Source organism: Carcharodon carcharias, chromosome 1, assembly GCF_017639515.1.
Source record: "Carcharodon carcharias isolate sCarCar2 chromosome 1, sCarCar2.pri, whole genome shotgun sequence".
NCBI classification, from domain to species: domain Eukaryota; kingdom Metazoa; phylum Chordata; class Chondrichthyes; order Lamniformes; family Lamnidae; genus Carcharodon; species Carcharodon carcharias.
The window spans coordinates 134,789,524-134,813,882 of record NC_054467.1 but is presented as its reverse complement, the minus strand read 5'-3'; the positions used below and the strand labels follow the sequence as shown (position 1 = coordinate 134,813,882).

The following is a 24,359-nucleotide window of genomic DNA, read 5'->3' as shown; positions in this document are numbered from 1 at the left end:
AAGGGACATCACCACCCATTCTCTCACACACACACCCTCACATCTCCACCTGGCCTCACCTCCTCTGGAGACTGCCTCCTCATCCTGCCCATGGCTTAACTCAGCACACATGCACGCCTGGCATCCTTCTCATTTGGCCTGGCATGCGCCTTGCTCACACTCTCCATCTGTTTTTATGCAGGACAAGGTCACGCACAATCAACAATCTGTTGAGTCCGAATCAGATGATGAGCCTCTGCACTCAATCAGTTGGTGGAGTTGCAAAGGCACTAACAGGAACATCAGTAAGGGATGTTTAGTGTACTTGTCAAATTGCAAGGCATGATGGAGGAGACTGTCCACTTTCAGGGCGAGGTGATAGCGCCAGCACACCAACGCACCGAGGTCAACACTGGCAGGATGGTGGCCGTCATGGAGAACTTGCCCTAGGACATTGTTCCTGCACTGCTGCATGGGCTGAACTCCATCGCTGATGCCATACTTGGCTTCCAACAGTGTGTAAACGAGAGGTGTGTGGGTGAATGGTGTGGGCGAATTCAATCTCACTCCAACTTCCCTTTCTCCTCAAGCAGTCAGCCAGGCGTTGTCAGGCACTCATAGGGAGGAGGGTCAGCAGCTAGCCATCTTGGAGCTATCCACCCAGATGACTCTGGGAATGTCTAGCTGATCCAAATTCCCTCTTCCTGTGACCCCCGCAGCTCCATCTCCACATGCCGAGGAGGATGCAGCTAGTCCACAGCAGGACACCAAAGCAGGCCGGTGTGCTGCAGGTCTCAGTTTTCCAGAGGACGCCAGATGAAGTCATCATAGACAGGGCATAGCAATCTGCAGGCTACTTCCACCTCTACTGTGGATGTCGGGGGAGCACCAAGATGTAGCGGCAGGTTAGGAAGCTTAAGAAGATGTAATTGCACAGCCTGGGCACGGGTGTTAATAACTGGTGCATAATGTTCATTACTGTAAATAAACTCCCAAGAATGTCTCCTTGCCTATGGCTCCTTGTTATGATGAGCAGTGTTTGTGTCACTCAGATGTGAAACTTTGGTTCCTGCACAAGATAAAGGCAGGTGTCTCAGTCCAGGGCCTCTTCCCTGTGCAGTGTGTAACCTTCAGACCAAAGTGATGGTTTGGCTTCACACTCACTGGACACATTAGTGATGCCTGCACCTCGATGGTGCTGGTGATTGTTCCAGAATGTTGTGGACAGGCATCACGGAGTTCCATCATTCTCTCTGTTTGCTCTCAGCATCTTTGAGGTGGGGCTGGCTTCCCATTTTTTCAGCATCTGTGACTGATGACGCTGTGCTCCTGAAGGGGTCAGGCGCTGAAGGCTGACAAAGGATGAGGTGCATTTAATGTTTCACAGCCTCATCTCCATGATATGACTCTGATCACAGAACACAAGCGAGCTGCCCTCACAGACAGGAGTCAAATATTCACAGAGGCAATCTGAATATCTATGGAGTGTCCTCACTGCATGTCATCACCATCGGCCAGGAATCTAGTGACTATGAGGGCCTCCACTGCATCTCCATGACATGAGCCTGAGCACTGAGGGCGTGTGACCTGCCATCAGTCACACAGCAGTCAAACGTTCATAGATGCATGTTGAGGATGTCAGGACTGTCCTCACTGCTTCTCCACAATTCTAGCATCTATGAGGGCCTCCCAAGCGTGCCTGCCTCACCTTGCCAGTGTGATAGCCTCATGACTGGCATCCTCACTTTCGAGGACCTCATCCCCTTCGACGCCCTCATCACTGGAGGAGACATGCAGGTCTTCCATCTCCTTCTCAGCTAGGGCCTCCAGTTGTTGCAGCATCAGGTTGTGGAGCACGCAGCAAGTGGCGATGAGGCGCGACAACCTCCAGGGACTGTATTGCATTGCTCCATCGGACCTGTCGAGGCACCAGAGCCTCATTTTCAAAATTCCTGTTGTTTGCTCCACCAAAGTCTGGGTTGCTGCATGAGCCTCATTATAGCAAAGCTCTGCTGCAGTCTGAGGCTACTGCACGGGTATCATCAGCCACCTCCTCTGTGGGTAGCCCTTGTCCCCACAGAGCCATCCGTGCAGCCTCTCTCAATTCTCGAAGATATCAGGGATCTGAGGCCTGCTAAGGATGTAGCAATCATGGATGCACCCTGGGAATCGTGCGCAGACCTGTAGGATGTGTTTGTGGTGGTCGCGCACTAACTGAACATGCAGCGAGTGGAAGTACTTACGGTTGACATAGTTGACTACTTGTTGCCGTGGAGATCTAAGCGCCACTGCTGAGTGCAGTCGATGGCACACTGCACTGGTAGAAAACCAGAGATCTGTGCAAATCCCAGCGCTCTTGCTTCCTAGCTTTCCTGATCCTGGGCCAAAGTTCTGTACCTTCGTGAAGATGGCGCCCAAGACTTCCTGGATACACCTGTACATGGAGGTTTGTGAGATTCCACACACTTCACCTGTGGAGCCCTGATGAAGCCGCTGGCATAAAAATTGAGTGCTGCAATCACTTTCATGGCCACTGGCAGTGAATGACCTCCATGTCCCCATGACGCCAAATCCTTAAACAGGTGGCGGATGTGACCAACCAGTTCCCTAGACATGCGCTGTCTTTGGTGACACTGGTTCTCAGTCATCTGCAGGAATGACTATAGACCTGTCTATAGACCCTGGGCCTAGTGAAGTGCCAATGAACGATGGTTCTCTGTGGATCTTCAGTTGCATGTGCAGCAGGCCCTGCTGCCCCTCCCTGTGCTGAGCCAGGTGCCTACATCACACTCTTCTTCTTTTTACTTTCTTCTCTGCTCTCTGTAGGCCATGAGACATACTGCTAATCATCAGGCTCCATGATCCTGATGTTCTCCTCCTGCAGGATCAAAGAGAGAGATGTGTGGGTTAGCATAAGTGTCCTAAGGACCTGCCTTGGTTACAACTGAGGCCCCTTCACACATGCAGGAGACTGTTGGCCATCACTTGGATGGCTAGTGTGTAGAGCACTCACTGGCTTTCCAAAACCCCATCAACCTCCTCTCTACTCCACTCAACTGATTGGTGACAGCTTCAGCCACTGGGCTGCATGCTGTGCTCCCAGCTCAGGCACAGGCATTCTCCTACCCTGCACTGCAAGGCTGCGCTGTTAGCTTGAACAATAAGTGATTCTTGACCAAACCTTAATAAAGACATTGCAAGGGGCTGTGACTGTCTCCACCAGTGACTGCATCATGGCCACTTTTCACAAGGGGGTTCTATAACTTCCCCAGTCCGCCAATTGTTGTGCTGCCCCTTAAAATGCACATTGATTTGTAGCCTGCACCCGAGGGGTGAAAAGTTCTGGAGCATTTGGTGCTTGAGTGGGCACAAAAGTTTCAGAGGCCCAACTCCAAGCACATCAATAGAGCTGCAGCTGAATGGTCTCAGCTACGGAAGAATGCTCACTTTTGACATGCTTTTCCAAATGCACAGCTGCTTCCCTCACCCCTTTTCCCCTCACTACCCCCCCAACTCCCGGCATATGGTTTTGTTCTCCCTTCTGCCTGTTCAACCTTGTCCCCATCACTTCCCCAGCCACATCCCCATTGGAGCCCATGCCCTGGCACCTCACTGAAAGCCAGCTGGGAAAAAACAACTTGTCTATGCCCCCACAACTGCATGTCGCCTCTTCCTTGATGTCCTACAAGTGATGTTCGCAAGCGTTACAGAAGGTTGCCTGCACTCACCTCCGAGTTCCTCTCAAAGTTCAGCTCACCAGGTGCACACCTTTAAAAGGCAGTTATGAAGCACACCATTCTGAAGTGACGCCGACGTGGGTGGTAAATTTGATGTGGGGGGATCATTCCAGCGAGCAAAGCTTATAATGAGATGCTAAAGTATTGAAATTAGGTTCCAGATGTACAGTGATGGGAAACATGGCCCACCATTGACAGGTGGATCAGGTGATCGTAAACTGGTTTCACAATGTCGTAAAACTGATTTTTTGTCTTCTTGCCATATCTGGCTCATGCCCACCAAGACGCCCGTGCCAATGGGACCAGATGATTCTGCTCTATGAGTAAAATGTTGGACGGTAGCAATGGGAGTTTTTGATGATGGCTGGAGAGTTGGCGGGACCACCCTGTCGCCTCTTTTAGGGAAAGCTCGCTGCATCTTGTGCAACTCAGGCACGTGACAAGCCAGAAGCGGTCCTTCCCACAGCAACAAGGACCCAGGGTAGAAGTCCCATCTGCCGAGTGCCAATCAGAGGCCAGCAGCTCTGCACTCAGCAGCACCACTGGGGAGGTGGTGGCTGCTGCCAGCATGGCACCCACCTGAGACCTCAAACTGTGGCTGGATCCCAGTCATAGGTGAGTGATGACAAGGGGGGGGTCACGGAAAGGGGGTTGCAAGGGCAAGAGCAGAGTGTAGCTCTAAGCTGGCCCGCCATGCCCCCCCCCACCTTCCCGATGCCTGGTCCATCAATCAGACACAGAGTGCCTTTGAACAAGGTCTCTCCCTGAAGCCTGCAAGCAAACACGCCAAGGTTTGCTCGTCATTGTCCCTGCAAGCACCCCACCTGTCACTGGGTTAATAACAGTGGCAGCGGGACGAGGTCATTAAAGTGGGCATTAATTGCTCTCTTAAAGTGCCTCAATTGGTGGCGGGGGTGAAGGCTGTCCACAGGCCTTCTCACTACAGACTTAATCAGGGTTGAGGAGAGAAGGTTGCAAGGTCTCCAGCTGGAACTTCCCACCCGATTAAATACCCACCCACCACCAAACTTGCCATGGGGAGAGCACGAGATTCTGCCTGTTACTGCAAAATTACCATTTCAAATCACTGACCAAATATTCAAAGAGGAATTCAAGTCGATCTAATGTGCTCTGGCATTTGTCAAGAAATTTCATGGAATGGAGGAGCCACTGTTATCTATGGAAAATAACCAATAAGACATAAAAGCTTTCTGAATACTTTATTAGAACAATTAAGTGCTAAAAGGAGGCAAAAAAACTGAAGGCTCTAAACTCCAAACATTACCCAATATGTCCTCCTTTGATACAGTCAGCCACTGTGGCCAGAATTTTCCAATCCCTCGCACTAGCGGGGTCTTCCAGTCCCGCTGATGTGCACGGAGATTTCCATGGCTTGCCGCCCTGCCATGGGGGAACCCACCATGGTGCGGGAGGGGGGTGGGGGGGAGTAGGCTAGAAAAGTCCAGCCTCTGCATCTGAAGAAGGGTTGAAACAGCACAGCAAGATAAAGACAAAACAAAAAAAAAAAGGCACTTGTCAGGAGTGTGATGAAATACTCCCCACTTGCCTGGATGAGTGCAGCTCCTACAACACTAAAGAAGCTTGACACCATCCAGGACAAAGCAGGCTGCTTGATTGGCACCCCATCCACAAACATTCATTCCCTCCACCACCGAAGCACAGTAGCAGCAGTGTTTATCATCTACAAGACGCACTGCAGGAATTCACCAAGCCTCCTGAGACAGCGCCTTCCAAACCCACGACCACTATCACCTAGAAGTTCAAGGGCAGGAGATAGATGGGAACACCACCACCTCCAAAGTCCCTCAACATCCTGACTTAGAACTATTTCGCCATTCCTTCACTGTTGCTGGGTCAGAATCCTGGAACTCCCTTCCAACAGCACTGTGGGTGTACCTACACCACATGGACTGCAGTGGTTCAAGAAGGCAGCTCACCACCACCTTCTCGAGGGGACCTCAGGATGGACAATAAATGCTGGCCCAGCCAGCAAGGCCCACATCCCGTGAATGAATAAAAAAAAAATACAAAATACCTTCCCCACAGCAGTGCTTTAATTTAATATTTGGAGTTTGGGAGAGAGCTGCCAGTATCTTTGAAACTGTTTCCAGCATGAGACAATGGATTCATGATTGATGGGGAGAAATTTGGGAGAAATAGAGATACAAAGATTAACTAAATATCCATACCTGGAAACCAGGCATTTAAAGGTAAAATTACTGGTAACTTACCTAATGATTTAATGTTGCCACTAAGCTTGAGGCTGAGCTGCTCACCCTCTCTCATTGGGAACTCTTCAGATGGCTCTGGCGGGCCTCTGTATCCCTCTTCACGAAGCTTCACTAGTTCCCATTGTAGATCTTTGGAAGGCACCATCTGGACTACAATGTGGTGGAAATTGTCTCTTTTGTGATACATAATAACATTAACCATAGTGAATTGGATTGCTTCTTCCAGATCATGTATAAAAGGAATCAAACAGCTATTATCCACTGAAGATGAAAAGCGAAGGACTATAAATCTGTTTAAGGAAAAGAAAACTAAATCAAATTTACAAGACAGTATAATATTACTAATTTTATAGGAGCAAATGTTTTTTTTTATATACATCCCTAATCCACCCTGTCACGTAATGTTATACAGTTTCATTGCTGTCTTAACTCCTTTCTGACAGAAATCGTAAAGATTATCATAGCAGACCACAGCAGATGCTACAGCATTCAAACTATTGAGAAGCACCAGAGCAAACTTACTGCTCTATAATACATACTGTCTTGAAATAAGTTACAGACTGTTGAACAACTTTTGTAGCTCATGCTTATTTTATCATAAAACTAAATCATTTTACACAGTATCTGATTTCACCTACATTTTTAGTCTATCTATATTAACTTGTAGGGTTGCAGGTCAGTAATTTCCTCATAAGTGCTTACTGTGACTTACTTTTTGAGAGGATTTGGGGATTCAGAGCTCATATTTCATCGCACAACTCATTCTTTCCCAAGATCTCAAAAGGATAGAACTCCTGACTTCTCTCAGTCATCCATCTACAACCATCAGCCTTTCAAAATCTAACCTTAACATCATTTAAAAGCTTTTTCTCAGTTACCTCAGCTTCTCACACTTTTTATATTTGGTGCTATCCTGCATGATTCTCGCCACTAGTTTCCCAACTTAAACAACACCTTTATATCATGGAATCACTTCAACATTGTCGTACTAGTTCAGGATAACTGAGAATTCACAAAAGCTGGAGACAATGCATAGAAACAATTATGGAAGAATCCAAAAGAATCTCAAACTGGACTTAATAAGATAAACCACAAGTAAGCAAAATCTGAAACAGAATCGGAGAATGTCAGAAACGCAGAACAGGTTAAGTAGCATTTGAAAGAGAAAGACAAATGAAAGTCACTGGTGGCATTTTCACTGAATCTTCTAATTTAGAGCCACCTGCAAAGTGTTAGTCTGCAGTTAAACTGCTGCACATTTCTAGCAGATTGAATTTTTATTGGAGTCTTGTTTAAAAAAGTTATGCATAGTGTGGCATCAGAGTCAAACGAGAGCAGTTTCATACCTGTCTAGATGTTCAGCAATTTCAAATGCGACCAGCCCATTTTGCACATCTTTCACAGCTATGTTGTCCATCACCAGCCATTCCTCATCCTTGGAGTTAAAACCTAACAGTTTTAAAGATTCATTGATTGCCTCTCCATGTTTTTTTACAGGGGCACTCATTAATCTAGAAAGGGACAAGTGACAAAGTAAATATATAAAATAGCATTACTGGTATCAAATGTACTTATTTTGCAGTTGTTAATATTATTTTGATGTGCAAAAGTAATTTAAACAAAGCTCTATTTCTTTGGTCTGTTTTGCAGCTGTGGAATTAAGTACGTGTAAAGCTTTTACAGCTGTTAATACCAGGGTATCGCAGTTAATCTCTCAATTTACCGAATGCGATGGCTGAGGCCTCTCTGTACCATGGCCGTGGCTGCTCGAGCATGGTCTGTTTCGTCACCTAATCTCTTCTTGTCTGGGTTTGGTGGACAGGGCAAAGTGACTGTAATTGATTTCCGAAACTGCTGAGTTGATGGATGTTTGATATGAACAAGGGGGCTGGTGGAGATTATGGGATGATATATATCTTGTCTTGATTTCATTCCAGACAACAGTGTTGAATCAATTGGCTGAACCTATGAAAACAAATAAGTAGTGCACAAGTAAATAACCTGGCACATTTTCAACCTGTTTCATTTCTGAGGGGGTGAAGAAGACAGTTGCTGATCAATTTAGCTAAATTAACATGGTGTAAGATAAACAGAGTCAATTGGAAAAATGGGTGAAGATTCATTACATCAGATTAACACTTATTAAGTGACCCAACCAATTTTTCAGCCAATTACTTTCATGGCTCAGAATCATCAAGCTGTTTTCAATTATTTATACATGCCAGTAATTTCTGTGAGATTTCTTCTGATCTTCCTCCCTAACATAGTGATAATGGATTGCAAAAAACCCAGAGAGACACATAAGCAGAGATGTGGTCGGAGATATGGAACCCCCATTGAAATTCTACCCCATTAAATTTTACACTCCAATGTCATTAATTAAACTTCCACATAACCATATTTATAACTGTAGATTAGTCATCTGCTCACTCATATAAGATGGGCAGCCAGGCTGCTGCATATGGAAGTACAGTAAAACAGTCCAAATTAAGATTTGTTAGCAGTATTTTGTTGCTGTTTCTGAAGGTATTTACAATATTAGGCCTCCTCAAAGATCATAAAGTGTGGTGGAAAGGGAATATCCTGATGGTGGAGGGTGGACAACATGGGCTGGTAGATTAAATTTGTGGGCCAGAGGTGATCTCTAAGACAGCTAAGTTCCCAGCCCTTCTGATGCAATCCTACTGGAATTGTGGTGCTCATGTATGGGAACATCCACAGTTTTAGGTCCCAGCTACTCCAGTTGGACTCTGAGTCTGTTTGATGATACTTTTTAAAAACTATAAAGAACAGAAAATTTACCTAACTGCTCACATCTTCAAAAAAATTCTTACATCCCCTCAAGGCCAAACCATATGGGAGGTAGTAAGTTGGTCACTTGGAGCAGTTTAGTCCTGGATGAGGTCCAATGAAGTTCCTAAATGTAATCCAGGTAATGGATCATTTAGCTTCAAACAAATTCTTGACTTAAGAATTTCATATTTTACCTTTTGTTGTGGTTTTTCTTGCATTGGAGAAGCAAATTAAGTCAAAGTACTGGAAGGTTTCTGGTATCCATAAAACCATCTAACAGCATATTTCACAGGGGTAAATGTTTGTCTTCATCAGCTGGATGAGAATCTGACAGAGCAAATCATTGAACTTTTATGGGTGTCACTTTATTATCATTCCATTTAAATCAGTGAAATGAAGATCAGTCAGGCTCTATAAAGTGCTGGTGATTTGCTCCATCAAATTGCTCTCCAGACCATGGGCCAGAATTTTCCCGCTGGCATGCAGGGGCGGGCCCCCCAAGCCCGCATGTAAAATGACGCTCGATGAGGTCTGGCGAGTGTCCCGACATCACTGCGCGCCATCGCGATATTTGGGAAGGTGGGCACGCTATAAGTTCGGATGCGCGCCTGCCATCAATTAACAGGCCAGTTAAGGCCCTTGAGATAGCAATTGAATTTGATTTTTCGGGGCCCATGTGATCTTCAGGATGTCGCATAGGCGCAACAGGCAGGCAGGTAGGAGACATTTGTATAAACCTCATCCATGGGCGGGGTAAGAGGGTTGAGTGGGGTCACGAATGTGACCTTTCAGGTATTTCAGCGTGAAAGTAACTTTTACTTGCCTGAGCAAGCAGGAAGTCTTCAAAACTCATGCCAGCTGCTTGGACAGGAGTGAAAGCCTTGGTCAGGGCTCTACAGTAGAAATCATTTCTGGAGCCTGCAGCTTTCAGGAAGCCTTCCCTTAGCCTGGGACTGGGAGTTGTGCTCTCCACTGGAGGCACCCCCTCTGAGGAGGAAGGCAGGGCCAGAAGGGGGAGTAGGCCAGGAGTCCACATTCAACCTCCAGGGGAGCCACCTTTGGGAGGACAGGCGCAGGCACAAGGGGCGGAGGGCCAAGAGGTAGTCTAAGGCAGAAGGGGCCACAGAAGACACCACTACCCTGCTGCCAGGGTATACAGGTGGCAAAGCAGCTACCTCAATATGTCTGAGGTGCAAAGCTGAAGGAGGGTCCATCTCTCAAGGGAGTCAGTCAACTTCATCTGTCAGATGTTAGCCCTGAGATCTCTACAAACTGTGTGGGTGGGCACACCACGCCAGTGGCTCTAAAGGTCACAGCTGTTCTCAACTTCTATGCCTCCAGCTCTTTCCAGGGATTGGTGGAGTCTCCCAATCAGCTGTCTACACTTGTGTCAAGCAGGTGACAGGCGTGCATTGACTTTCATCCACTACCACTGGGACCAGGCCAGCCAGGCAGAGCAAGCCAGAGGCTTCACAGTGATTGCTGGCTTCCCCCGCGTCCAGGGTGCAATTGACTGCACACATGTGGCCATCAAGGCACCAGTGGGTGAGCCGGGTGCCTTTGTCAACAGGAAGGGCTTCCACACCTTGAACGTGCAGATAGTGTGTGACCACAGGATGCAGATTCTGCAAGTCTGTGCAAGGTACCCAGGCAGCTCCCACGATGCTTACACACTCAGACACTCCCAGGTGCCAAGGCTCTTCAGTGCTCAAGCCCAGCTGGATGGATGGCTGTTGGGTGACAAGGGCTATCCCCTCAGAAGGTGGCTCATGACGCCTTACCGCCATCCAAGAACAGAAGCTGAGCAGCAGTACAATAGTAGCCATGGCACCACAAGGGCTGTGGTGGAGAGAGCCATCGGTTTTCTCAAGATGCGATTCTGATGCCTGGACTGCTCAGGGGGCGCACTCCAATATCCTCCAGATTGTGTGTTGCTGATAGTGGTTGCATGCTGCACTCTCCACAATCTGGTGCTGGAAAGGGGCAACGCAGTGGGCGAGGAAGACATAGACGCAGTTGCTCCGGATACACATGATGAGTCCAGCAGTGAGTCCGAGGATGAGCACGCACAGAAGAATGCTGAGGGGGTAGATGCTGACCCAGACATACTCCAGGGAGGTAGGGTCACCCAGGAGGCTTTAATCTAAAGAACCTTCAGTTAGCCCACCACAAATGGACCTTCAGCACATACCAGGACTGCAAGCTCCATACTCAATATCTGAGTGCTAAATCAGTCAGGATACTATCATTAACTAATGCCCTTGACAATAAAGCTCAATGTCCAACAACTCACTCATAACATCATGGCTTCCCATATGCCAGTAGAAGTAAGGAATCACCCTGAGGCATGGCAACATGTCAAAATTTATTGAGCAAAAAAAGGTAAATTCATAAAGCAAAGCAAAAATGGTGCTGGACGTCACACTGAGCCTTCGACTAAGTACTATAAGCCAACATAAAAGCATCTGTGAGAAACCCGTGGTGTGCTTAAGATGCCTTAAATTTATGCTTATGGGTGCTACATCTAGGTGCTGTCCCCTCACTGGCACTGGCATCTGAGACAGCCTGCCCACTCTGCTGTCCTGTTGGCCTCGATGACCTTGGTGGGCATCCTTTGGCCCACAGAGCATCTGATGGCCCTGCTGGGAGGGAGTGGCCAGCTCCACTGCTGGCATCTCTCCAGTCACCACAGCTTCATCGGATGCCACAGTCACTGGCAAAGTGGCGGAGGGGAGCTGCTGCCCTCATCCAGAGCGCCCTGAGAGGAGCCCGCAGAGACTACAAGCAGCTGCTCCGTCGACCTGAGGTCGCTTCGGACCTCCCTGCTCACTATAGATGGATGGGCACCAAGCTGGGATACTTGGTGCCCAGACCATCTCCCACACTGGCACTGACCAGCTGTGCCCAATGCCGCTGAGGGCTTGCAGGCGCAACCCCAGGAGGACCTGATTGTTCTCCTGGAGGTGCCTCTCCACGAGAGTGGCCAGTCGCTCCATGGAGGAAGCATGTCACTCAGCTATGAGGCTCATTGGATCGGTGATGCTTCGCGTGGACTCCTGCAGCGTGGGCACCATGCCACACATAGCCTAATGTATCTCCACCAGATTGTCCCGCATACCCTGCTGCACTTCCAGCATTTGCTGCCTCATGGACAACTCCAGAGGCACATCATCAGCCATTGACCGTGCAAGTGCCTGGTCCCCAGCAGTCCTCAGATACCATGAGCTCTGCCCACACCTCAAGCGAGTGTGAAGTGCCCTCACCGCCGTGTCCTGGGACACTAGCCGAAGATCTAATTCCCACCAAGGTCCTAGTATCTGCACTGGTGCCTGCCTGGCTGAGATGGTGTGAAGCTGGAGAGTGTATTTGCTCTGGGACTTCAGGGGTGAGAGGTGGGCCCTCTGCCTCCTCCTCCCAGCCCTGCCCTAGTGATGCTGAAAGGAAGAAAAAGAATATTTGATTAGTTACAGTGCAGACAATGTCAATGTGCATGCCGCTCCCCCGGATCATTATGTGCTCATCCTTCAATAATCAAGGGTAAATCCTTGTTGCTAACTTCAATCCCTGAGCATTCAGCAATGCCATGGCTTCTGTGACACACCTCATTACTTGACTGCTCGCCAAATATACCTCCCCGTGGCACCCCAGCCTCACCGCCACCAGTGGACATGGAGCCATGGGTCCATGGCCTGCTGCTCGAAAGGAGTAAGAATGGCCAACTGGGCCTGCCCTCTGCCAGTCCGCATTTACTCCGACACATTGTGTGCAGTCTTTTCCTGAAAAGGAAAGAGGAGCATTGATTAGTCCAGATTGCACCTGGATTCCCATCGTATCCCAGCCAACCCAGCCAGAGTGGGACATTGCAGGACTCCAGTTCTTCATCACCCCGCAGCTGCCACACACTGACCCAAACAAGCCAGGGCTAAGCCACCCCTCCCCCTCCCCCACTCCATTAGCCAAATGCTGCCTCCTTCACATGTGGCACCACAAGGTGTCACTTTGCTAAGCAAGGAGAGACAAGCACGTGGAACACAAAGACCAGCAGATGGATTGGTGCCCCACCAACTGGAAGCTCCCCTCCCAGCATGTTAGCACCCTGACCTTGACATGCTTCCCAGTTCCAGCACTCTGCCTAGGTGCAGATCCTTGACTTTCACCTCTATTCTATACTCTGGGTGTCAGTGTCACACATGCTGCAGATGCAAAACATCCTAGCTCAACCCTCTCAGGGTGAACTGGGCATGAGCAATATCTGCTGGCCCACCCAGCGAGGGATACATGCCGTGAAGGATTAATGCCGTTAGTATGCTCAGAGTTGGCGGAGGTGTGGGGGTGGGTGGCTTGGGGGGAAGGGTGACGGCTGCATTAAGTGACTTGAGGCAACATGGTAGTCACCCTTCCCAAACGCAGGAGATCAGTGAATCTTTTGCGGCACTGAACCCATGTACGTCGCATCATGGGAGCTGACATTCCCGGCCACCTCCTCCCAGGCACATTTGGTCAGGTGGGAGGGCCTCCGCCTCCTGTCCCTCAGAAGAAGCGACTCCCACCGCGCTGCCACCTCCTCCAGGAGGGCATCTAAGCATTCATTTGAAAAACAAGGTGCACACTGCCCCAGTGGCCTACCCTCAGGACTTGCGTCACCTTCATTGCCCCTCTGCAGAGCCCTTTGCCCAGCCATTGTGAACAGCCTTTCCAAGGCTGCCAGGCCTTCCTTTATACAGGCTGCCGGGTTGCCATTGGACCCGGCGGGCTGAGCGCGCCCGCCACTGCTCGCTCACTCCCGCTATGCACAGAAGTCATGAAGTATGCTGGGCGGGCCTTAATTGGTCCACCCACGTAAAATGGCGGCGCAGACCCAAACACAGGCAGCGATCTGGTCTGCCCGCCCATGCCCAATCCCACTCATGGGGAAAATTCTCCCCATGGAAACAAAAACCACCCACTATCATCAGGAGAGAAGCAGCGTAAAGAGGAAAGAAGTGGGAGAAGAAAACTCGATTGGATAATTCTTCCATACCTTTGACTGAACTACCACAGGGACACTGAATGATCCAGGGAGGTAAGTCAGTGCAATTCTTGAATCCATGCTCAGCTTCAAGGTTAAACCTTTTCTAGGTATCGTAAATGTCTCTTTTCTTAAACAAGACACAACTGAAAAGATGCCAAGTTTATATATCTTAACCTCTGCACACGATCCCTAAAAAAAAAGTGGTGATTAGTTGAAGTAAAACTTAATTTACATTTTTAAAGAGAAAGATATTTTAAGAGTGGACAGTAGAGAAGATACTGAATACTTGACTAACATGTGTACTGATGTCACTTTACCAACCTTATGTCCATTGGACATTCTCTCTAAGGAGATAGGACTCATATAGCTTGAATGTGGTGTGGCATCTGACACCTTTACCATAATGTCACGATAATGCCCCTGGTAGCGTGCAGTGAATGGTATAGCAACTCTGACAGGAAATGGGATCTTTATCCTGGAGTCTGTACACCCAATGCTGATCACATTACTAACCAGTTCTTCACCATCACTTACAACCATTGAGCTCCTATCATTGATTATTCTGCACGACAATTTCTGGGCTATGATAAAAGGTGCTGTGACATAACAGGCAATTTGAGGATCATCTTCATCATCCAATTCTGCAAAGAGTCTTAAAAACAAACAGAAACAAAAGCTTGTTATCCTATGATCTGAATTGTCTAAAGTGAGATATATAGAAAAAAACTTTTCATCTTCCCCAGGGCTAACACTAATTTATGTATAAATTATATTACAGTTGTCCCTTTATCTAACTTTCAAAAGGCCATTCATAATGTACAATGCTAGACTTATAACAAAGTTTAGGGCCTGTGGAGTTAGGGGACAAATTAGTGGAATGAATATTAAATTCGTTAAAAAAAGACAGCAGAGAATAAGGGTAACAGGTAGCTATTCAAGATTGAGGAAGGTAGAAAGTAGTGTGCCATAAGAATCAATGCTGGAATCACTGTTATTCATAATTTGCATTACTGATTTGGACTTTGGAATAAGTAACTCAATATCAAAATCTTAAGATGCTGTCAAATTTCAAACTTGGGGATATCGCTAACAATGAGGAAATATGCCGCACAATATAAGAAGATATCAGAAAACTTACAGACTAGGCAATTAATTGTCAAATGAACATTAACTTAGTCAAATATGAGATGATGCAGTTTGTTGGAAAAACAGAAACATCACCCACACCTGAATGGGAAAACAGATCTAGGGATATAGGTGAACAAAACATTAAAAGCAATTAAAATTAACAAAACACTGGGATTTATTTCTGTGGTGATAGAACTCCAAGGGAGTGAAGATATGTTAAATTTGTATAGGACCCTGGTCTGGCTGCACTTAAAGTAAGTGTTGTGCACGGTCCTGGTCTCCATATTATAAAAAGGGGCTAGAAGCACTGAAGCAAATACAAATAAGATTTGTATCAGAACTGAAATCACAGTATTTAGGAAAGATCGAACAATTTGAGGCCTTTTTCTTGGAAAAGTGGAGATTTGCAGGTGACTAGATAGAGGAATGGACAGGGTAGATATGGAGAGAATGCTTCAACCAGAATCTGCACCTCCCTTGTGGAGTGGGCGGGGTTAGAATTGCCCCAGTGTCACGCCAGACAAGTTCATTCCCATAGCAGTGAATTGAGCAGAGTGACTGTATTCACAAACTGCTTAGTGATGGAATGTCAAAAACTGTTCTGTAAGGGTCTTTACACTTGAAAAGAAGGAGTTTGCCAGGCTTGGGCAAAGTTCAGGGGAATGGGACTAATTTTATGAGAACATAACAACATAAGAACTAAGAGCAGGAAGAATACAAAAATAGAATCCATAAATACAAGGTAGCTACCAATAAATTAAATAGGTTAATGAGGAGAAATTTCTTTACTCATAGTGTGGTTAGAATGTGGAACTTGCTACTGCAAGAAGTGGTTGAGGCAACTAACCTAGATGCTTTCAAAAAAACACTAAACAAATATGTGACAGAAAAAGGAATCAAAAGGCATGCTGAAAGGCTGAAATGAGCACGTGGAATGGAAGGAGACTGCATTGGAGTTTGAACTTCAACACACATCGTTTGGGCCAAATGGCCTGTTTCTGTCCATTTGTAGCTCCATTTAATGTAATTCAATATTTTATAGATTGCTAATGGTTGAATAACTATCTCACAACCATACTGTGCATGAAGGCAGAGAAGGTACAATTGACGGAAGCAGGATTTGTTTGGGGTGGAGGTTCATTTTACATCAGATCTGATTTTATGCCCCACTGACTTCAATGGGGATTAACATTAGACAAGTATTAAAACAAGATTTCAACCAGAATCTGCACCTCCTCTGTTGAGTGGGCGGGGTTAGAATTGCCCCAGTGTCAAGCCAAAGAAGTTCATTCCCATAGCAGTGAATTGAGCAGAGTGGCTGTATTCACAAACTACTTAGTGATGGAATGTCAAAAACTGTTTAGTAAGGGTCTTTACACTTCTGCTGGGGAGATTTCAGATTTGTAACAGCAGGAAAATATACCGGTAAAATGATTGCAATTTGCATTAAACAGAACAGAATTGGATGCATACTTGAAAAGAAGGAGTTTGCCAGGCTTGGGCAAAGTTCAGGGGAATGGGACTAATTTTATGAGAACATAACAACATAAGAACTAAGAGCAGGAGTAGGCAATTCAGCCCTCGAGCCTGCCCCACCATTCAATACGATCATGGCTGATCTCATTTCGGCCTCAACTCCAATTTCCCACCCTCTCCCCATAACCTTTCAACCCATTGCTAATTAAAAATCTGTCTATCTTCTCCTTAAATTTATTCAGCGTACCGGCATCCACTGCATTCTGAGGTAGTGAATTCCACAGATTCACGACCCTTAGAGAAAAGTAATTCCTCCTCATCTCTGATTTAAATCTGCCACCCCTTAGCCTAAAACTATAGCCTCTCATTCTAGAATGCCCCACAAGGGGAAACATCTGCTCCATGTCTATTTTGTCTATCCCCTTTAGCTTCTTATGCAGCTCAATTAGATCTCCTCTCATCCTTCTAAATTCTAGCAAGTATAGGCCTAAACTGCTCAATCTCTCCTCATAAGACAAGCCCTGCATCTCTGGAATCAATCTAGTGAACCTCCTCTGAACCGCCTCCAATGCAACTACATCCTCCCTCAAGTAAGGGGACCAAAATTGTGCATAGTACTCCAGGTGCAGTCTCACCAATGCCTTGTACAGTTGCAACAACACTTCTCTATTTTTACACTCTATTCCTTTAAATGCCAAAATTCCATTTGCCTTTCTTATTACCCACTGTACCTGTATGCAAGCTTTCAATAATTCATGCATGAGGACACCCAGATCCCTCTGCACTGAAGCATTCTGAAGTTTCTCTCCTTTTAAATAATAAGTCGCCTTTTTATTCTTCCAACCAAAATGGACAACCTCACACTTATCCACATTAAACTCCATCTGCCAAATTTTGGCCCATTCACCTAACCTGTCCATATCCATTTGTAAACTTTTATTTCTTCATTTCAACTTAATTTCCCCCCTATTTAGGTGTCATCTGCAAATTTAGCTACAGTACCTTCTATCCCTGAATCCAAGTCATTAATTTAGATTGTAAATAGGACCAAACCCTGTGGCACCCCACTAGTTACAGCTTGCCATCCAGAAAAAGACCCATTTATCCCAAATCTCTGCTTTCTGTTAGTTAGCCAATCCTCTACCCGAGCTAATATTTTACCCCTAACTCCATGTCATCTTATCTTGTGTATTAATCTTTTGTGCGACACCTTATCAAAAGCCTTCTGGAAGTCCTGATATACTATATCTACAGGATCCCCATTATCCACTTTGCTTGTCACATCTTCAAAGAACTCTAGCAAAGTAGTCAAACATGATTTACTCTTCATAAAACTATGCTGACTCTGATGGATTACATTTTGACTTTCCAAATGCCCCATTACTACTTCCCTAATAATGGATTCCAACAACTTCCCAATGACAGACTTTAAACTAACTGGTCTATAGTTTCCTACTTTCTGCCTCCCCCTTTTTTGAATAAGCATTTTTCCAATTAACTGGAGCCTTTCCAGAATCCAGGGAATTTTGGAATATTATTACCAATGTATCCACTATCTCCGCTGTCACTTCCTTTAAGACTCTGGGACGTAAGCCATCAGGTCCTGGGGACTTATCACCTTTTAATCCCAATAGTTTGCTCAGTACTTTTCTCCAGTGATGGTGATTGTTCTAAGTTCCTCCTTCTCTATACCCTCTGCTCTACCTGTTACTATTGGGTTGGTACAAGTGCCCACCACTGTGAAAACTGAGGCAAAATATTGATTAAGCATGTCTGCCCTTTCTGCATTCCCCACTATTAACTCCTCAGTCTCAGGGACCAACATTCACTTTAGCTACTCTCTTTGCTTTTATATACTTGTAGAAGCTTTTGCTATCAATTTTTACATTTTGCGCAGTTTTCTTTCATAATTTGCCTTTGCTCTTTTTTTCATTTTTTTAGTAACCCTTTGTTGATCTTTAAAAGTTTCCTAATCTTCCAGCCTGCCACTGACCTTTGCAATTTGGTATGCCTTAGTTTTTGCCTTTATGTTATCTATAACTTCCTTGCTTAGCCATGGATACTTTTTCTCCCTCTTACCATCTTTCTTCCTCTTTGGAAAATATTTTACTTGGGAGGAACTGAATATCCTCTTAAATATCTGCCACTCTTCATCAACTGTCCTACCTTGTAGTCTTCCTGCCTAGTCCGCTAGGGCCAAATCTGCCCTCATACCTATGTAGTTAGCTTTGTTTAACTCCAAAACACTAGTGTGGGACTCAAGTTTCTCGCTCTCAAACTGAACTTGAAATTCTAGTATACATTGATCACTCTTCCCTAGAGGATCCTTTACTCTGAGATCATTAATTAATCCCATCTCATTACACAAAACCAAATCCAGAATAGCCTGCTCCCTGGTTGGTTCCACAACATATTGCTCCAAGAAACAATCTCTAATACACTCTATGAACTCTCCCTTGAGGCTACCCTTACCAATTTGATTAGTCCAGTCTATATGCATATTAAAATCACTCATGATTATTGCCATGGCTTTCTTACATGCTCCCAGTATTTCCTGGTTTATACTGTGCCCTACTGCTGAACTATTGTTTGAAGACCTATAGATTACTTCCACCAAGGACTTCTTTCCCTTGCTGTTTTTTATTTCTACTCAGACTGACTCTATGTCTTGCTCTCCAGTACCTATATCATTCCTCACTATAGCACTGATCTCTTCCTTTATTAACAAAGCTACACCACCTCCTTTTCTTTCCTGACTATCTTCTGAAACACTGAGTACCCTTGGATATTCAACTCCCAGACCTGTTCTCCCTGTAACCATGTCTCAGTATTCACCACCAAATCATACCTATTTATCTCTATTTGCACTGTTAACTCATTAGTTTTATTCTGAATGCTATGCGCATTCAGATACAAAGCCTTTAAGTTTGCCCTATTGTCAGTTTTCTCTACTCTTAAATGATTCTTTGGTGCAATATGGCATTCAAACACTCTGTCCCTTCCTTTCACTTTTTGGCAACAATCAGCCTCGTCACCAACCTGCATTCTTACCCTCTCCTTAAACTTTGATTTTTTTATATCTCCATGCAACTGAACCCTTCCCCTCACTATTTATTTTAAAGCCCTATCTACAACCCATATGTGCACTTCCTCACTTTGCATGCCATATTTAAAACACAACAGAGTGCAGTCTACTTTATGTCTACAGACCAGGACTGCTCCAGGCGATAAATGGCCCCGAAAGCAAACGTGATGGTAGCCCTTTAGTGACGCCTCTCTCGGGCACGTGGTGGATGCAGTGGAAGGCTGCCACAAACTCCTCTACCCCTGCCTTGGCCACAGAGAATCCACCAGAGTCATCACTTCAGCCTGTGATGCGGCGGCAGCAGCAGTCAGCACCAACAGAGCACAGAGGATGTCAGCCATGCAGTGCAGGAAGAGGATGAATGATCTCATCCGTTCCACCAGGGTAAGTCAACCACCTCATCACTCTCAACACACAATCCCAAAACCATCACACATACACAGGAATCTCACACCTCATGGGACAACACCACTAACTCTCACACACATCCTCACATCTCCATCAGGCTCATATCCTCTGGAGCTCATGTCCTCATCCTGTCCATGGCTCCATTCAGCACACAAACATTCCACGCATCCTTATCATCTGCTGTGGCATGCTTCCTGCTCACACTCTCGTCATCTGTTTTCATGCAGGAGGAGCTGGCTCAGAACAAGGAAGACAGGTCCCAAACCGGGGATGGAAAGGCCCACTTTAAGCTCTTCACTCACTTTGAGGAGTGTGCCAACACACTGACTGGTGAGAACGTGGACCATGACTGAGGCGACGATGAAGTCAGCGGTGAACACCAACGTGAGGATCCTGCAGCAGATCATCCCTCTCTCAGTTCAACTGTGAGTGCTCTCTTCTGCTTTGACTCTTCTGTCTCGCACTAATTATCTCTACTTGGAGCTTTGCCAAGCGACTGATGCCCTTGGCCAGCCAGTCCCTCAGCTCCATCCACGTCCTCACCTCCATTGAACAAGGGCAGCAGATGTGTGAGAACATCCAAGCCACACACCATACTGATTCGGAAATATATCACTATTCCTTCACTGTCACTGGGTCAAAATCCTGGAACACTCTTCCTAACAGCACTGTGGGTGTACCTACACCACATGGATTGCAGCGGTTCAAGAAGACAGCTCACCACCACCTTCTCAAGGGCAATTAGGGATGGGCAATAAATGCTGGTTTAGTCAGAGACAGCCACATCACATGAATGAAAAAAAGAGTGGAAATAAGCAGCCTAGAAGACCGGTCACAGCGCTTACCCACACCCTGCACCAACACAGAGACACACATCTCGGTGGGACCTAGATCTACAGCAGGCTCAGATTCACAATCTGGTGGCCACTGCATGAACATGTGTCCACAACAGGAAAAGGCAAGCTCAACCATGCTCCCCGGTACTCGGAGAAGTGCTGGGCAAGAGTCAGCTGTCAGGTCCGAGTCAGATGAAGAGCTTCTGGATTCCCTTCCAACTCATCGTGGAGAGCCAGCCCGGAAGGCAGGAGAACATCACGCAGAGCTGGTGGAAGCCCTCAACAGGGTGGCAAACAAGGCAGAGGAGTGCGTTCACCTGCTCTCTGATGAAGTAGTGCCCGTATGGAGGTCCCCATGTGGAGGATGGCAGACGCCATGGAGATCCTGGTCCAGCAAAACACGGAGATGCACACAGACCTGCACTCCATTGTGGTAGCCATGGGTGAGTTCCTACAGTGGCAACTTGAGGTGGATATGGGGCACCTCGATGTCCCTCCTGGTTCTCCTTCCCCATACGGAGTCAGGCCAGGGCCCTTGGGCACCCAAAGGGAGGTGGACACCCCTGGGTCACCCACTCAGGAATCTCAGAGGCTGTCCGCTCCCTCTGGCTCCCCTTTGCCTGTCACCCCCTTCAAGCTCATCCGCTGTCACTGCAGACAGAGCAGCTGGCCCACAAGAGGACATCCAAAGCAAGCTGGGGCCCTCAAGGCCTTGGTTCTCCAGAGGACAGATGCCAAAGTCATCAGAGGCAACAGGGCCAACCATTGCACAGGCTGTCTCCGCCCCTACTGCAGATGTCAAGACATCACCCAGAAGAAGTAATAAGCCTAGAAAAGTTAAGAAATCCTGATCGCAAGTGGCTGCACAGGTGAACACATTTGTCACTTTTTAATCTGAAAGTATATTCACTTTCACTGAATAACGTGTAATGCTATCTTTCAGCTTCATTTATAGGCTTCACAAGTCCTCCCCCTGCGTTCGCCACCCCCCCACCACCACCACTAACAGTTCAGATGCACGCAGTCGGGCCTCGAGTGATTCTGGAGGGACGAGTGCGTGTGTGGCAGGGCCTTTCGGAGCCTCATGCAAGCACTCTCCCAAGCATGTGGAGCCTTTATCCAACACACATCTTCTCACTGTCCCGAGCATTTTCAATGCTGCCTGCTGGGGTTCACTTTTAGTTGTCCATCTGAGCTGACCTGCATCTCCACCACTGAGCACACTCCCATGCAGCATCTCTGCCCGTCCAACAGGAGGCTCCACTCACTTTCGATTTCAGCGAAATGGCAGTTGTCAAGTTTGAGATAATCTCCCCCATCCTTCCCCCTCCCCCAGCCACTCCCCTTCCCCCATCACAGTCTGCCTCATGGCATTACCTTCAACCTCCTCACCATTACCCTACAGCCCAAACCCTTCTACTACAAGATGAGGTGAACATGTACAATCACTACCTCCCTGAAAATCCCACCCACATCCACACTGACCTCCCCGACCTCCTCCTTCCCACCCCTAGGGTCCATGTTTGGCTTTGTGTCCTCACCAACCACCCTCGCTGTCCCTTCTACCAGTACTGATGCACCCTTACCCTCCCACCCTACCAGCTCCCTCTGCGCCCTCTCACGCTCACCATCCATCCTACTACACCCATCCTGAATTCACTCCCCAGGAAGCTCATATTGACTGCACAGCCCCCTCCCTTGCATGTTCACCTAGATATTTCAACCCTCAAACACCTCCCTCCACACTTACACCTTCCTCCACATTTCACCTACCTCCCCACTTGTACCAATCTCCCCCATTATGCCCTTCTCCCCTTGTAATCCCTCCACCCCATAGATACCCTCCTTCCCCCTCCCAAACTCACACTCCCCAGCACCTTCACCACCGCATCCCCCCTCCCCACACCCTCACCTCCCTGACACATTCGGCGCCCCTTCAACCTCAGCTCCCGCTGACAGTTTCATTCCCCCTGCAAATTGCCCCCTTGCAACACCTTCTCGCCCCCCCCACAACTTTACAACCTCAACTGCCCCCCAGTACACTTTCCTCTCGCACTCACACCTAAACTTTCTTCTCCTCCGCCTCCCCTTGCCAATCATCCATCGCAGCCCATGGCAGAGCCTGTGAAGTTCCAAAGCAGGTTCAAAGCATTAGCAGAGACCAAGAAGGATGGTGCAAGGCCATATCAAACTCCGTGAAGCTCCGAAGCCTCTGCAAAGTCGAAGCTGCTGTGTAAAGATGACACGCCTTCCAAGAGCAGATTCACTGCAGAGCCATGTGCATGAGGATCCACTCACCATGCGATGCATGTGTTCCTCCAGGGTCTAGTAGCTGTAGGTCTCCAGCATCTTCCCCTCAGATGTCCACGATCTGAGAAAGGCTCGAAAGGTAAGTCTCGGCTTCTGCATGTCACGCTTGTCCGATGTATTCTGAGCTGGTGTGTTTTCCTGCTGGTGTAACGGTAAATCGGGCAAGGGGGGGACAATTCCAGTCAGGCCTTACTTTGCTTCCCATCAGCAGGTTGCAAATCGGATTCACGCCGGCCTCCAGCGCGGTTCGCAATTCGTCATGGTGGACATGGATAATCCCGCTGTGATTTCACATCAGCGTGAAACTGATCTCTGCCCCTCCCGCTGAATTCTCCCCACCCCACCCACCATGTTGCCCATTGCAAATGGGAGCGGATGATTGCGCCCTATGATTTTATTAGCGTCCTCCTCCGATTCCCAACCTGACATCCTTGCAACGAACATAGGAAATAGGAGCAGGATTAAGCCATTTGGCCCCTTGAGCGTGCTCTGCCATTTAACTTGATTATGGCTGATTTCTACCTCAGCATCATTTTCCAGCACTATCCCAGTACACCTTGCTGCTTTTAATATCAAAAAATCTGTCAATCTCTGTCTTGAATATAGTCAATGATTGGGCCTCCACAGCCTAATGGGGTAGAGAATTCCAAAGGTTCACCACCCTCTGAATGAAGAAACTCCTCCTCAACTCAGTACTAAATGGCCTACCCCTAATGAAAACAACTTGCCAGTAGGTGCTCTGTCTATTACTTTTAGTCATTCAACCTCGGAGACTGTGTGAAAAGCCTTATGGCCTGTTTTTGTTTGGACATATCTCTAATTAGATATTTCTTGGCAACATAACAGGATAATGAGTTAATGAATGGCTGTTTGATCTGAAGCTATTAAAGGTACATAGGCCCCGTCTCCTACCCCCTAAGCCCATCAACAAAAAGCACCATAGAACACCAATGGGGAAGAAAGACGGGATTGCACCCCTATTTCTTGTAGTTAACAGTCAGTGAGTAATCATTCTCCTGTAGTTAAGCAGTTAGAACTGTATTTTTTTAATTGAGGCAGTCACACCAGCTCATGCTGTCTTCCAGTTATTCCCCCATTTCATCTTCTTTTCTGTTCTCTGCACAGCCACTCAAGAATTAAACATCATAAACACAGGAAACAGTATCAACCAAATGCTCGATAGATTACCAAGGAGCAGTGTTTGTGCATCACAAGGTTATGTAACCAATTTTCAGGACTGGTTTTCAGAGCTGACCTTTGGGAGCTCAACAAGGCAGGAACTGTTGTTATTATAAAGATATAATACTTTGGGTTTATTTATTGCACAAGACACAAAGCATCAAT

General features: G+C 46.9%; 1 protein-coding gene across 1 annotated transcript in view; it reads right to left on the bottom strand.

Moving 5' to 3' along the window:
• Positions 1-24,359, bottom strand: part of dthd1 (death domain containing 1) — a 51,199-nt gene that overhangs the window by 23,240 nt on the left and 3,600 nt on the right. The window contains exons 2-6 of the mRNA XM_041182825.1: positions 14,094-14,424; positions 13,782-13,961; positions 7,692-7,933; positions 7,315-7,479; positions 5,969-6,258 (exon numbers count right to left, since the gene is read on the bottom strand). Coding sequence (XP_041038759.1) covers positions 5,969-6,258; positions 7,315-7,479; positions 7,692-7,933; positions 13,782-13,961; positions 14,094-14,424 — 1,208 coding nt within the window. The remainder of the gene's footprint in view (positions 1-5,968; positions 6,259-7,314; positions 7,480-7,691; positions 7,934-13,781; positions 13,962-14,093; positions 14,425-24,359) is intronic.